Source organism: Hyposmocoma kahamanoa, unplaced genomic scaffold (genome assembly GCF_003589595.1).
Source record: "Hyposmocoma kahamanoa isolate Upper Pololo Valley unplaced genomic scaffold, ASM358959v1 116, whole genome shotgun sequence".
NCBI classification, from domain to species: Eukaryota; Metazoa; Arthropoda; class Insecta; order Lepidoptera; family Cosmopterigidae; genus Hyposmocoma; species Hyposmocoma kahamanoa.
In genome coordinates this window covers 429,201-444,073 of record NW_020653391.1, presented here as the reverse complement: position 1 = coordinate 444,073, position 14,873 = coordinate 429,201, and the positions used below count along the sequence as shown (strand labels likewise).

The 14,873-nt window shown below is 37.7% G+C and overlaps 1 protein-coding gene across 1 annotated transcript in view; it reads left to right on the top strand.

The window, feature by feature from the left end:
* The window catches only part of LOC113239736 (plectin-like), a 303,113-nt gene extending 290,677 nt beyond the window's left edge, over positions 1–12,436 (top strand). Inside the window, exons 10-20 of the mRNA XM_026476833.1 lie at positions 378–599; positions 948–1,152; positions 2,034–2,138; positions 2,720–2,838; positions 3,905–4,049; positions 5,646–5,762; positions 7,500–7,624; positions 8,212–8,440; positions 9,237–9,416; positions 12,295–12,387; positions 12,431–12,436. Coding sequence (XP_026332618.1) covers positions 378–599; positions 948–1,152; positions 2,034–2,138; positions 2,720–2,838; positions 3,905–4,049; positions 5,646–5,762; positions 7,500–7,624; positions 8,212–8,440; positions 9,237–9,416; positions 12,295–12,387; positions 12,431–12,436 — 1,546 coding nt within the window. The remainder of the gene's footprint in view (positions 1–377; positions 600–947; positions 1,153–2,033; positions 2,139–2,719; positions 2,839–3,904; positions 4,050–5,645; positions 5,763–7,499; positions 7,625–8,211; positions 8,441–9,236; positions 9,417–12,294; positions 12,388–12,430) is intronic.
* Positions 12,437–14,873: the final 2,437 nt, after the last annotated feature.

Genomic DNA, 14,873 nt, shown 5'->3' with positions numbered 1-14,873 from the left:
TATAATAATATAATATTGTATTATAATAGTTATGATAATTCCTAATAACTGTTGCGTATGAAGAACCGTTGATTGATAAAAACACTTAAAAAAGTATCTTATATACAAGTTAATTATATTAACTTGTTTTACTTTCCTCAAACTCTTTTTTTTTTGTCGTGTGTATTATAATGCCATGCTGAACTGCCACGCAGAAGTCTTGGTTTCGATTCCCAGGCCGGGAGAAATATTTGTATGACCAAATTTATTTCTCCCGCGAGTTTGGGTGTAATTTGTGGTTGTCTTGTGTGTGTCCATGGCACCCGTGACATAGGTTCTCCCTAGTGCGGGGCTAGGAATGTGTGCGTTAATAATATTTGTTTACATATTTTTCACAGGGATATAAAACAGACAGAATCGGGTCTCGACAACGTCGAACGACACATCGAAACCGAGATCCGTCGTGTCGAACGCGGCGTACACCCGGCCGATGCCAAGATGGCCGCCGAACAGATCGAACAGGAGCTGAGGAGTATGGAGCATACTATTCAGGAGATGTTCCAGGATGCCCTTGCGCTAAGGGAGGGACGGTATCCGCAGGCCAACGAATTGCATAGACGGTCAGTGACTTTGTTATATTATTTCGGTTCTTTTTATAGTCAAATAACTCCGCATACAATAAAGGACGAGATGAGTTTAAAAAAAATCTTCACTAGGTGTCACTAGCGGTGACGAATGCCGAAAACTCAATACGAAGATCTATAACAAAACAGAAGAATTTTGACGACTCGGTAACTGGACCCGTGGCTCAGGTGGTGAGAGCAATGCTACGGTGCAGCATTGACGTGGGTTCAAGTCCCACCGGGTCGACGAAAATTTTTCTTTGTGTTCGATCTTTGTATTCATAATCATATGTACGAGTATGTTACTTATTGTTCAATTACAATCATGATGAATTAACATTCCAGAGTACAACAAATCCATGACCGCTGGTTGAACGCGCGTCAGGCCTTCACTGGCCGTCTTCTCCCTCGTCTGTCTTCCGTCCGCATGCCAGTGCAGCAGACCACGGTCCGGCGAGAGACCCGCACCGTGCTCGAGACCAGAGTCCATGACGCTGATCCCAAGTTCCAGCAGCTAACTGAAGCTATCAGGTGGTGCAAGGAGAAGCTGGTAAGTGTAACACGATTACACGTCGGTTAAATACAAGTATTTTTACCCGATTGCGATTTTATTAAACCGAATGATTACGACTAGCATACTTGATAGATCGTAAAAGGTTTCATATAAATTTTTTTTTTCCTTAGTTTTTGGCAGGAATTTATTTGGGTGAAGCTTCACCACGCTTCATTTAGCAATCTACATTATTGATAGCACATTGATAGCACACAAAAAATACATTTATTTTATTAATACAAAAGACACCACAAAAGAAAAAAAATTACAAAAAGAATTAAAGACAAAACATTGAAACGCAGGACACAAATAAATAATAAAAAAACAAAATCACAAACAAAATTAAATTAAAACACACCTTATTCACTTACACACCTTATTCAAATACTTTGTGTGGTGTCAGCTGCGGTAATTAAAGGGTCACTAAAGCGTGAAACACACAAGAGAGCGGGTGCGGGTCGGGCGTGTGTCGGGTCAAGAGCGCTTCGGGTCTAATTCCGTATATTTATATGGACGACAACACACTTGTCTCGCGGTCCCGACCCGACTCGCGCCCGACTCACACCCGCTCTCTATGTGTTTCACGCTTAACTCTGTGTTTGAAACGCAATGTGTTCCCAGCACTGAATTTCAATTAGGACAGAGAGGATTTATGATACCTATTGATAGGACGGACAAGTCGCGCGTCTGGTGTTAAGCGCCTGCCTGTCCATACCAGTTGCAATCCCACTCAGAGCTTTAAATCGCAAAGATCTGAGAGACACTGCCAGTGCGCCTGTCTTCCTGAGACATAAGTTGACAACTCTCATGTGGCTGTATTACGTCAAGTTTAGTCTATTCCGGGATCTAGTTTTCAGAATGCAATTTCATTCTTTCAGAAAAAGCTGCATGAATCAGAATATGGGTCGGACCTGCCGTCCGTGCTGCACGAGCTCGACAAACACCAGAGGGAGCACAAGCAGATCGATCAATTCCATTCTAAGGTACGTTTGAATCGCATACGAGGTGCAATGTACATCACCGACATAGCTCAAAGGGTTAGCAAGTTGCAGTGGCAGTTGGCAGGGCACATAGCTCGTAGAACTGACGGCCGTTGGGGCAGAAGGGTTCTTGAACGGAGACTACGAACCGGAAGGCATTCAGTGGGACGGCTCCCTACTAGATGGACGGATGATCTGGTAAGGGCGGCGGGTAAACGATGGATCTGGTCTGGGAATCTTTGGGGGACGCCTATGCTCAGTACTAGAAGTCTTCCAGCTGATATGATGATGATGACATTGGGGGTTTTTTAAATTTAATTTAATTTTTTTTTTTTTCGCTTTAACCCACCAAAAGATTCAGGATGGGAAAGTAATTTCCATCAACAAGCTTTGCGTGAGTGCTCACGCAAAGCTTGTTGATGGAAATATCTACAAACATACGGAATCTTTAAGCGTAATACGTAAAATTTAAGTGTTATTACCAAATAACCGCCCTTTCTTCGTTTTTTTTTTGAAAAGTCCGCTAAAGCTGACTTAAACAAAATTTGTTTGCATTAACCCTTTCAACTCCATTACATTCGCAGGTGGAACAATGTGTGCACCATCGAGCCAACTTCAGCGGTGAAGAACTCAACTTGTATAATCAACATTTGAGTCAACTTCAGAAGACATATGCTGAACTACTATCCACTAGCACTAAACGGTATGTAGTCGTTAGAACGTAGTAACATTCACTATTCATGCGGTTCTGCAAAATTTTGTCCATGCTCTACGATAGAAATGTCGACAACACCTGGAATAAAACGTCATTACTCCATCTTGGAGAAAAAGTAGTGTCATGGGGTATCAATTTATACAAATTTACTTTAGTACATACTTGAAACTGTAGATGGTGTCATCAACACCTGGAAAAATAAAAAAATATAAATTATAGAAACTCGAAATTTTGAGGTATGAGGTATTAAATAAGGTGCATATATTATAAAAAATACATGCAAAACTATTTTTAAACAACATTTTAAGAATGTTCAATTAAAATTCATTGACAATTATGAAAATTGGTAAAAAAATAACAAATCGTAACTTTTGTTACTGGTAATAAATACCATTTGATTTGTTAGTTTGCAATAAATTGTGTAGATGGCACGTCTTTGAATTTAATCTCGAAACTAAGTTACGTTTTAGCACCGAGTTTTATTTTAAAATATTAAAAGTAACTTACTCAGCTTTTTGCGGCTTTATTATGTTACTGTATAATCAATAAATAACCTTCACAATGTTGTAGTAGCTGCCATCTGTTGGTCGTTTCGAATATTATTATAATCGCATCATGGGTTTGCTTGGTACCATCTATTGATCACCGTTAAGAATCAAAATAAGAGTCCTAATGAGCAGAGTTACGAGTGCGACATTTCTTTCTTTGTATGAGATTGGGTATCTGTACTAGTATAGTATAATATCATTGGTATAGTTATGTAATTAAGTATCTACTACAATATTTAAGTCAATAAGTGCCAGCGACTGTGTTACCGAGCACATACAACCCGAGTGTCCTTGAGGTCTAGAGGAGACTTCACACGTTTTTCGAGGGCTGTGAACCTTCCTCGATGTACAGGTTTTTTTAGGATATTTTAAAAAGCTCATTGTAAAATTCAAATAAAATTTCGCACATAAATTCCGAAAACTCAGAGGTTCTGGTCCGGAATCGAACCCAGAGCCTCCACCGCTTACCTTTTTGACACATACTAAACGATGTTTTCTACCCCCAGCATATCAGACCTAGATGCCCTCCAAGATTTCCTCCAATCAGCGACGGCCGAGTTAAATTGGCTAAACGAGAAAGAGCAAGTCGAACTGTCCCGAGACTGGGCCGACCCACACATCAATCTACCTGCTGTACAACATTACTATGAGGTGAGCGATTTCCTTGATATGCTCTTACAACAAGGCTTAAGATATGTCATTCTAAAATGGATAACACAGCTTATAAATCTTAAAATGTCTATATGTATATTCATGTAGCTATAGTTTTTTAACCAACTGTACTTGTACCATGTTTAATGTTGAAAATTGCTTACTACTTTGTGAAATATTTGTATGGTAATTATAGTTCTTATTATAACCGCTAGATGGCGATGTTCAATTTGTCATACATGAACTTTGTGCGGGCTCTAGCGGCCAGGGCCACATACAGTCTGAATCCCGTTTCGGAATTCCGTAGACCGCAACACCATACAAATCACGGACTTATCACACACATACAGTACTATTCCGTCCGAATTTCTTTCCCGAAAATCCGTGTGGTTATGGTTTATGGTGGCATGAGCATTTGGAATTCCGCACGGAACAAGCCATTCCGAATGCATGTCTTCCGTAGATTTTGTAAGGCCGCAACTCACAGCAGTAAATTCTGTACGTAGTTTCGCTGCGAGAACTTCTGGACTCAATGCATCAGTCTGAGTCTTGTTATTCCGAACGGAAATGAACGCATGTGTGTGATGTACATACGGTATCTCGAATCAATATTCCGAAACGGAATTCCGAATATTTGTGGCCGACCTAATTGATATTAATCTCATGATAGAAGCACAGGTGGAACGTACACAATTTCTGCATATGCAATGTAAACACTTTACACCTATCATCAAGCTTCATTTATTTATACAATAAAAACATTTTTCTTCGACACTGAAAAGGTTAAACGTTAAAAATTAAATATTGAAATTTTATTAGCATATTTAAAAGGAAATCACATATATGGGTATAAAAGACAATGCAAAAAAAATTAGTTATACAGTAGAGCTCCTTGTCAAAGAGTCCTTCAGAGAAGTGCTGCCACCTAACCTATTTCTGGCGCCAAGCAGTAATGTCAGCGTCGTGTTATGATTAGTTTTAACATTCTGTTTGTTTCTGTGCAAGCATTCATTTGGAGATGATAGAGAGGTTGGTTTCACTATTTTGTTGTTATTTTTACGACTGTTTTTGTTGCTCTATCATTTGAATTGATGTGCTTTTCTTTCTTCTTACTCAATAATCTAACATCTTGTTAGGAACGATTATGTTTAACCTTAGTAACAGTAGAACTCCGAGCTTCCAGTTTGAAGGGTAAGGGTGCTGGTGAAATTACAGGCACATGGGACTTGGCAACTTAGCGGTGACCCTCAGATCTTTGCGATTTAAAACTCCTAGTGACACTGCTATGGACAGGCGTGTAGCTTACGACCAGGCACACGACATATTCGTCCGGTCACTTGATGTTATAAAAAAAAAAATTAATAACAAACGTATTCAATTCAACGGTCTCAATAAAGAATTTGGAAAATTATTATTGAATACCGGCTCTCGGACTCGATTTGTGAATATATTTCGAAAAGCCTTAAACATTTCTCAAAGGTTTATAGTCATCAATTTCCATCAGCACTGCATTGATATATACACATATTTAATGTGCCATATATATTTACTTTAAAAGACACGTACCTAAATTAAACACCCTTTCAATTTCAACAGCAACTGATGTCATCTCTGGAGAAACGGGAATTGCAGTTCAGCAATGTGATCGACCGCGGGGAATCGCTCATCGCGCAGCATCACCCTGCTACCAAGACCATCGAATCCCACCTACAGGTTGGTTCTAAATGAAAAGTATCAATAGGATAGGAAATGAAACTATTTTTCCGGATTTAAATCGCGTATATTTGTTTTTACAAACAAACCGTTTTAGTTCATTCTACTTACTATTATTAATTAATAATAAATTGAACTTAATAAAAATTCATTCAATAAAATAATTTGTAAAACTTAATGTAGCGTAAATTAGAATGTTTTCTTTGTAAAATTAAAAATAAGGTATTTAATTAATAACTATTGTAACTATAGTGAAAAATATAAGGTGGTTTGCATCAATATTAGACATTACCACCTCAGTCAACCGTGACCATGGGACCTGTAAAGGGCCGGAAACGTCGGTTTGTTTGAAAAAACTCATATACGCGATTTAAATCCGGAAAAATAGTTTCATTTCCTATGTGTAACAATAGCGAAAACCTAAGAACTCGATATATCAATAGGATAATTTGTTGAAATTTGGTTTACAGACTTGTATACAGATTTGCTTTCTATGACGTACTTTTTTTATGAAAAGTTTTTTACAACCTCAAACGATTTGGTTGATTTCGCGTTACAGTGTTCAATAGGTATTTTACATATACCAATGTTTTTTTTTATATCAACTAAACTAAATAGAACATGTTTAATATACGATATACTGAACTGCCACCGTGGTTGAACGGGTACCATGGCCGGACTGCCACGCAGAGGTCCCAGGTTCGATTCCCGGGCCGGGAGAAATGTTTGTATGGCTTACATTTATTTCTCTCGTGAGTTTGGGTGTAATTTGTGGTTGTCTATGCGTGTGTCCATGGCACCCGCGACACAGGGTTTCCCTAGTACGGGCCTATGTTGAGTGTGTGCGTTATTTATTATTTATTATTAAATACATTTTTCAAATGGCTTCCATTTTGTTTGTAAAAAACTAAATTCTGAAATAAAACGTACAGGAAAAGTATTAATTCGAGCTGAATAGTGTCGACTCTGAATACGAGGAATAAAAATAACCTGGCTGCTCTTGGTAGTCATCTTCACAAAGTCACAAATTTATTTAAGGGGCTATGTATACACTTCTATTATAAGATTCCGGTTAATATTCAAAATATGCCATTCAAGGGGTTTCAAACTAAAGTGAAACAAATGTATCTGCTATCCGTCTATGGAATTCTCTCCCAGAACCTATTCGTCGATCCCCTTCTCTTGTTTGCTTCTAACGTCGTTTTAAGGATCTTTTTTTTTTCTTTTGCATAGTGTTATCATCTTCTGTGTATATTTATCTTATTATTATTGCTATTTTTTGCCTATTGTACATTATCTTACTCTGTGATACTTATATTACTGTTTTGTCGTTGTAATTTGTAATGTGCAATAAAGAATATTTAATTCATTCATTCATTCACACTTTATACTAAAGGTTATTATACAGCTTCTGCGTATGTGGACGACAAAAATCCGTGGTAGTCATGTGGTAGTGACCCGTTTAGATTCTCCAGGTTGTATCGAACGATATTTGAAATAAATATTGTAAATGGTAAATGCGTACAAATGTTTATTTACAAAGAGCAACCCCTGGAGCTTCTAGCAAATGTTTTTAAGTTAATTTGATTAGTTTGATTAGAGAGTATGCAAAAAACACAGGAGTTTGGCCTTACATGAGAGTGTTCCACAGGGGTAATTAATTCAGCCTTTTTTATTTGTAACATATATTCTTTAATTTGTAAAAATCATAATGATCATAATTTATTCTTTGTTTAGGTGATGCAATCGCAATGGGCGTGGGTATTGCAGCTAACGCTTTGCCTGGAGACCCACCTGAAGCACACCACGCAGTATCATAACTTCTTTGAAGAAGTCAAGGAGGCAGAGAAATGGATACAGAAGTAAGTAGTTTGTTAAGAAAATTGTTTCGCATGGTAACATTTACATAAGTTTCTCATAGGTGGAGCTAAGACAAAATGCGAACCTTTGTCGCATCTGGCACATAGAGAAACTCGAAAATCTACTGACTCGCTCTATAGCTCAGTTGATGAGAGCGGTAGCCACAGTGAGGCAACAAGCGCTGGTTCGAAACCAGTAAGACCGTATATACAATAAAATACTTTTTTCCGTCAAAATTGTAAGTTACGTCTCTTCGTGATGAAGGAGACAAAAAGAATAATATTTTAATAGCAGTAGAGCTCTAGAAGAATTATTTCTACCGCCAAGCTGTAATGTGAAGGTTGCTGCGTTCCGGTTTTGAAAGGTAAGGGTGCTGGTGAAATTACAGGCACATGGGACTTGCCAACTTATGTCTCAGGGCGACGAGTGCAGTGGCAATGCCCCTGAGATCTTTACGGTTGAATCTGTGAGTGTCACTGCAACTGTCATGGACACGCGTGTTACTTAACCCCAGGTGCACGACTTGTTTGTCCTGTCACTTGATATTATAAAAAAAAATCGTCATTATAACTTATAAAATTTCCACCAGACGCGAGGAAGCCCTGAACACGACGTTCTCCCAATCGGAGTTCACGCTCGACCAAGGCGAGCGACTCCTCAAGGGCATGCAAGATCTTCGCGAAGAGCTCAACGCTCACGGCAACAACGTGTCGAGGATCGTGGAGGAGGCCCAGGAGATCAGACCGGTCAAGCAGAGAAGGTCGCCTGTTACGCGACCGTTAAGGGCCGAGACTGTTTGTGCCTACAAACATGCTAATGTAAGTGGATATTATAGTCTATAAGCAACTTAAAAAGCCATTCTATATATAACCTTAATTATTGATAAACACTGTATCTTAAAGATGGTTAATAAGAAATTACTAACGAGGGCTTATTAGAAGCCCGAAGCCCAAGGCTGAGGGCTTTAACATGTCGAGTTTTGTATTTTTTTTACCGTCCGTGATACGTATAACGTTTTTCATCACATTTGCGATGAAATTAATAGAATGTTTATTTCTCGTATGAATAAATATGGTTCACAACAAAACAATAATAGATTTTGCAAATGACGGGTTTTTTGTTATTATTTTTATCAATAGATGGCCAGCTGCAAAAAGCAAACACGCATAAAGCCATGATGGATTGTAAAATAAAAAAAAAATTGTAAAATTTTGATACGGAAAATAATCAATTATAAGAAATTTTTAATAATAACTTTTTAAGTATATGTGGCTGAATTGCAATTTAATTTCTGTTTTGATAACAGTTTAAGCGAATGTTTTAATTTTGAACTTAAGTAACCTCCTTGCCTGAACTTGAACCTGACCTACTCGTATGTAAAGAAGTATGTCGAGCTGCAAATTAAAAAAAAACTCCTTGCCGACCATGGTCGGCTGTAATGAGAAAAAAAGGCCCGACGGTTTTATTTTCGGAAAATTACCCAACAGTAATGACAGAATATATTAAAAACAATAAAATATAAGATATCTTGCAACAATTATGACTACGTCACCTATCTAGAGATGATTGTTGCCCATTGCTTTCAAATGATTAAAATATGTATTTTATTCTCAGATACAAATAGAAAAGGGTTCAGCTGTAACAGTTGTGGACAATTCCGGACGCAGTCGCTGGCGCGTGCGTCTTGGTGGGGCTGGTACCGAGGTCCAACTGCCCGGAGCAGTGGTTGCCTTACCGCCGCCATGCCAGGAGGCGATTGACGCGGCCTCCCGACTGCGCAACGCGTATGACAGGGTAAGTTGTATGTCTACCAGAATGTCATAACAAACAACTAAAAATAGAATAATTTCATACCACATCCTCCATGAAGTTACCAAATCCAAAAAGTTACATTTGAATTAAAATCGATTCAAATAAATCTTTATTCTCATCTAATAAAGTCATGTTTGGCTCCAGGAAAAATGGCATATTGGCTCTTGCTACATACGTTATTTAAAAAGAAAGAAAATACAGTGATATGACTACCCCAAAATGACACACAATAAATAATTATTAAATAAAAACCATTCTCAAAAGTTTGTGGAATTACATCTATTTACCAAATGTTATTGAAATAGTGAAATCGATTAACGGAATGTGATTCATTTTCTAATTTGTTCAAATTAGAACGGGACCACTACTGAGGTACCCCCTTTTCAACAAAACAAAGCATCATGGAAATATGATTTAGAAATGTTAATTCGTGAAAGAATCGTCGGGATAATAAATCACTTGTTATCTTAGCTTCCTTTCCTGAGAACACTGGTTCGTCACTATCATGCACGACCTAATATCCCGTCCACTCTCGCCAACGGCTCTCGTGATACTAATTGGGTGTATCCACGCATGGACACACCGACCCCTCCTACGTAAAGTATCGTATGTCGAAATTGCCAAGTTTACAGGGGAGCGTTTTAAAGTTCTGAATTCACTGAAAGAGTGATCACCATAGATCATCTAACCGATATCTAGGATTTTATAATACTTTATGTGAGTAATAAGCTTTGCCGAATAAAACTGAGAAATGCTAAAGTCACGTGTTATGTTCGTTTCAGTGAATTCAGAACTTTAAAACGCTTCCCTGTAAACTTGGCAATTTCGACATACGATACTTTACGTCGGAGGGGTCGACACGAGACAGCGTGTAGGTATGTCAATTGGCATACACTACAATACGCACAAAAAAGTACATTCCAATTGAGAACCTCCTCCTTTTTTGAGGTTATTTGAAAAGTATAAATAAAACAGAACACAAAATTCAAAACATAACCAAAGCGTTCACATGTAAGACACAAATAAATATTTACAAAACAAAATCACAAAAACTGTCTGAAAATTTATTTAAATTTTTATCAATTTAACAAAAATATTACTTTTCGACTAAGTCACTTTATTATTGAGGCCGACCGTGTTATTTACTATTTACACATCTAAACAAATCCAAATAGTAAACATAATTAATACTTTAGTCTCTCCAATATTACCGAAGCGTTAACTGGTATTTTTCAATACCTAATAATAATCGTAGATCTTTTTTCAATATGTCCAAATAAATCTTAAAAATGTTAATTCGCGTATGGAACTTTTGCGCTAGTGTTGCAATGCTGGTATTCTATTGTTTCGTAAAGGTATTCAGCAATATTAATTCGTGTATTTACAAATGTCGTTCATAATTAAAATGTTATAAATATTATTGTACCTACAGTGAAATTGTTCTCTGAACATGTACATATATTAACTATTCATTTTTAAAATTTGAATAAGTTAGTACAAATTAATTTATATTATATATAGGTTGATTGGCTATAAATAAATAAATAAATATTACATCATTTACGTTGCTCTGATCCCAAAGTGACCTAAAGCACTCGTGTTATGGAAATCGGTAACTACGATGGTATCACAAACACACAGACCCGAGACTATATAGAAAAGTTAGTTTGAAGAGTATGAATAACGAATTGTTAAACAATTCAGTGCATTCTATATTTCAAATACTTCACGTAAAAAATGTTATATCGCCGGGGATAGTGCAATTACGCATGACTAGCATTTGACTATGTGTCTCCATTTCCATAATTTAGTCGCCTAATCAAATACGCGTAAATGTGCGTGATTTACGGGAATCTGTTGTCATCAGTCCGTAGAAAACATAAATTAATACTTACTGTGCAAAAATGATAGTCGTTGAAATTACAAAGTAATAACCATTGACTTACAATTATATGGACGTCGGGTCCGCGCTAAAAAGTGTCCGCACTTGTAAGGCGCTAAAATCGTATACAGAGCGCGACACTCCGCTTTAGTCTTCATTTGTTCTACGGACAGCGCGATACTGCGATGACATAACAATTTAAATTTCGAATAGGTTGACTTGGGACATTTTTTTCGTGGTTTTTGTATTAGTCCCGTCGTCCATTTATTTGTAAGTCAATGGTAATAACGTTGAAATTTGGTTTGGTGCAGATACGTCCCTTTTAACAATACCACATATGTACGCGGATTTGCTCCACCCCCGACGATATGCATATTTAGGCGAAATGGTATCGTGGTGGACTGTTTCAATTAATATTTCATTGATATATCTTTAATAACAATCGAATTTAACTGTTTTGTCCGTAGATGAACGTAATGAATAATAAAAGCGACCTCGAAGCTGTACTGGTAGTGCACTATGTGGCCCGAAACTTGATTGACTAACTTCGCTGAATAAAGCAAATCACTAAATTACGCGAAAGTCTCATTTTTAACCGACTTCAAAAAAAGGACGAGGTTCTTAATTCGACTGTATTTTTTTCTATGTTTGTTACGCGATGACTTTGTGAACCGATTTTAATAATTCCTTTTTTGTTGGAAAGAGGGCACCTCAGTATTGGTCCCATTTAAATTTGAAGAACGCGCACTTTCCGGTAACCGATTTCAATAAAACTTGGCAAATAGTTTTAATTCTACAATTAACATATTAAATTCTTAGACAAGTCAAAAGAAGTTGAAATTCTATTGTTTCGTGAAGATATTCAATTGCATTCAAGTAATGACCACAGCCCCGCCCTATCTTTAATAAATATTATTCATCAAATGAAATATGTTAAGTACAATTATCACAATATTGTCATTGTATTTTTTTGCAAAGGTGATCCAACTGTGGCAGAGGAAACAGCTGCGCATGCGTCAGAATATGATATTCGCAACGATCAAGGTTGTGAAAGGGTGGGATTTCCCGCAGGTGAGATTTTGATACCTTATAATGCTTTCTATTCTTTTTTTAGTCGTAAAATATATTGTTTTGAGCGTCTTGGTGTTTTAAAAATGTGTAGGTAACCTCAAGAAAACTGTTGTTAGGTTCATTAATTTATAAAAATAAATAAATAGAGAATGTTAAACAAAATAGTGGCAACTTTGGCAATTAGAGTTTTTGGTTAGGTTAGGCTGAAAACTCACGTTGGTGGGAGGTTTTAAGAGATCGGACAGATATTGTCTTTGGTCGGTTTTGTAAGAGGTTCATTCGGGCTAGTCAAGTATGGAGCAGCCATATTAACTAAGATAAATTGAATTTTGTTATATTGTTGATTGATTATACTGATAAACTCTGTGAAAGTATGTTTTATTGTACTGTTTCAAGAAGTTATAAAAAAATTATAATGTAATAGTAGAAATATCAAGTCACAGCCAGATATGGACATGGACGGGTTGTAACAAAACAAAATATTTTTTTTGAGATATCATTAAAAACTATAACTCAGTTTTAGAATATTGAAACTGGTTAATGATATTTCAGTTAAGCATCGTTAAGGTAGGTATAAGTCGAACACTTTAAATAATTTTAACTGTTTTTAAAAGAAAATTTTGTACTCTTTTTTTTCTATTTAAAACGGATATTTGACCATTTGTGACTTAACCGCGTTTTGGTTGGTGAACGCCAGATGCAACGATATTATTACAAAATATTTATTGCTTGTTTACATATTTCGCCTTTCTATTGAATCGATTCGCTTGAAAATCGCATTGAAATTAATCGATAATAAAACACTTGAATCGATTTTCATGAAAATCGAATGGTAATGTAAATGCCTAGCAGTAAGTGAATGTTCACAGGAATGCAAGGTTCGTCTAAAAAAGATTTTTCACATCGAAATTTCTAATAAGTATTTTTTTGTAATATCAAGTGACGGGACGAACAAGTCGTAAGTTACACGTTTGTCTATAACAGTTACAGCGCCACTCACAGTATAGAATTATACCAACATTATTTTACTTTGCGCCCACGCTTTTAGGCCGAGACGGGTTAAAACCAACTGCTTTTGATAAAAACCCGGTGAAAACCCGAGCAGGTTGATTGAGCTTTAACCTAATAAGAGTAGGGTCAACTCACACTGGCGCAGAATCGAAGCGTCGCGTCGCAACCTGTTTTTCAAGTACAACGTCGTCGTCGTGCGACGACTCTCGCATACGTGCGCCCGGATCACAGCGTGGTCGGCGTCTGACGCCTCACTGCGCTCAAGTGACGCGTGACGACTCACGTCGATGCCCGTTTCCATATTTGCACAACACAAATTTGTACCTTAATAATGGGAATATAGAGATGAATATGCTATCGGCGAAAAACGTGACGCTCTTCGACTCTGCGCCAGTGTGAGTTGAGCCTAAGTGTTATAATGACCTTTCGATGGTATGGCTATTGCGGTGCACATTAAAGATATATTAATTAAATACGAATCCCAACTTGAACGGCTTTCGATGGTCAGTTTAGGTGACAAGTAATGGGGGCAGAAAAATAAATATTCCCTCTTAAAATAATTATTTGTATTTAGTAACGGAAGAGATCCTTGTGAAAGAACTCGTCCAAGACAGTACTGCCACTATACCTATTTCTGCCGCCAAGCAGTAATTTGAGCGTTACTGCCATTGACTTACAAATAAATGGACGACGGGTCTAATACAAAAACCACGAAAAAAATGTCCCAAGTCAACCTATTTAAACGTAGTGACATGTAAAGGAATATAAAAAAGCTAAAACGTTGAATTTAAATTATAATGTCATCGCAGTACTGTCTAATTTTGCTTGCTTCGCTGTCAGTCGAACAAACGAAGACTAAAGCGTGAATGACGCTCTGTATTCGATTTGAACGCCCTATAAGTTCGGACACTTTTTAGCGCGGACCCGACGTCCATATAATTGTAAGTCAATGATTACTGCGATCCTGTTTTGAAGGGTAAGGGCGCATTTATTAGACACGAATTTCACCGCGCTCACCCCGCGCGGTCGCCGAGCGTAGTCCGCGTTGCCTCCGCGCAGCGACCGCATGCGTCTAACTGTCGTGGCAAAATACGCTCTATTTGTTTAACTTTTACGTTTTAACTTAAATGAGCGTCCCGGCCACGCGGGCGAGTCTGGCTTGAATTTGGTCAACGCGGCGGCCGCGTGGATGTATTATTCAGAGGAATCTAAACGTTGTTACGTAGTAAATAGAATTCAGATTCGGCATTAATGCACAGGAAGGCGTGGTAACTGGGCGCAAAAACTTTCGCCTCGTGTAACTGGCACACGGGACTTGGCATCTTTATGTCTCAGGGTGACGGGCGCAGTGGCAATGCCCCTCAGATCTCTGAGATTTAAAGCTCTTAGACACGACACCTGTTGTGGGTAGGGGTGTTGTTTACCACCAGGCGCACGACTTGTTCGTCCCGTCACTTTTTCACGTCGACCCCTCC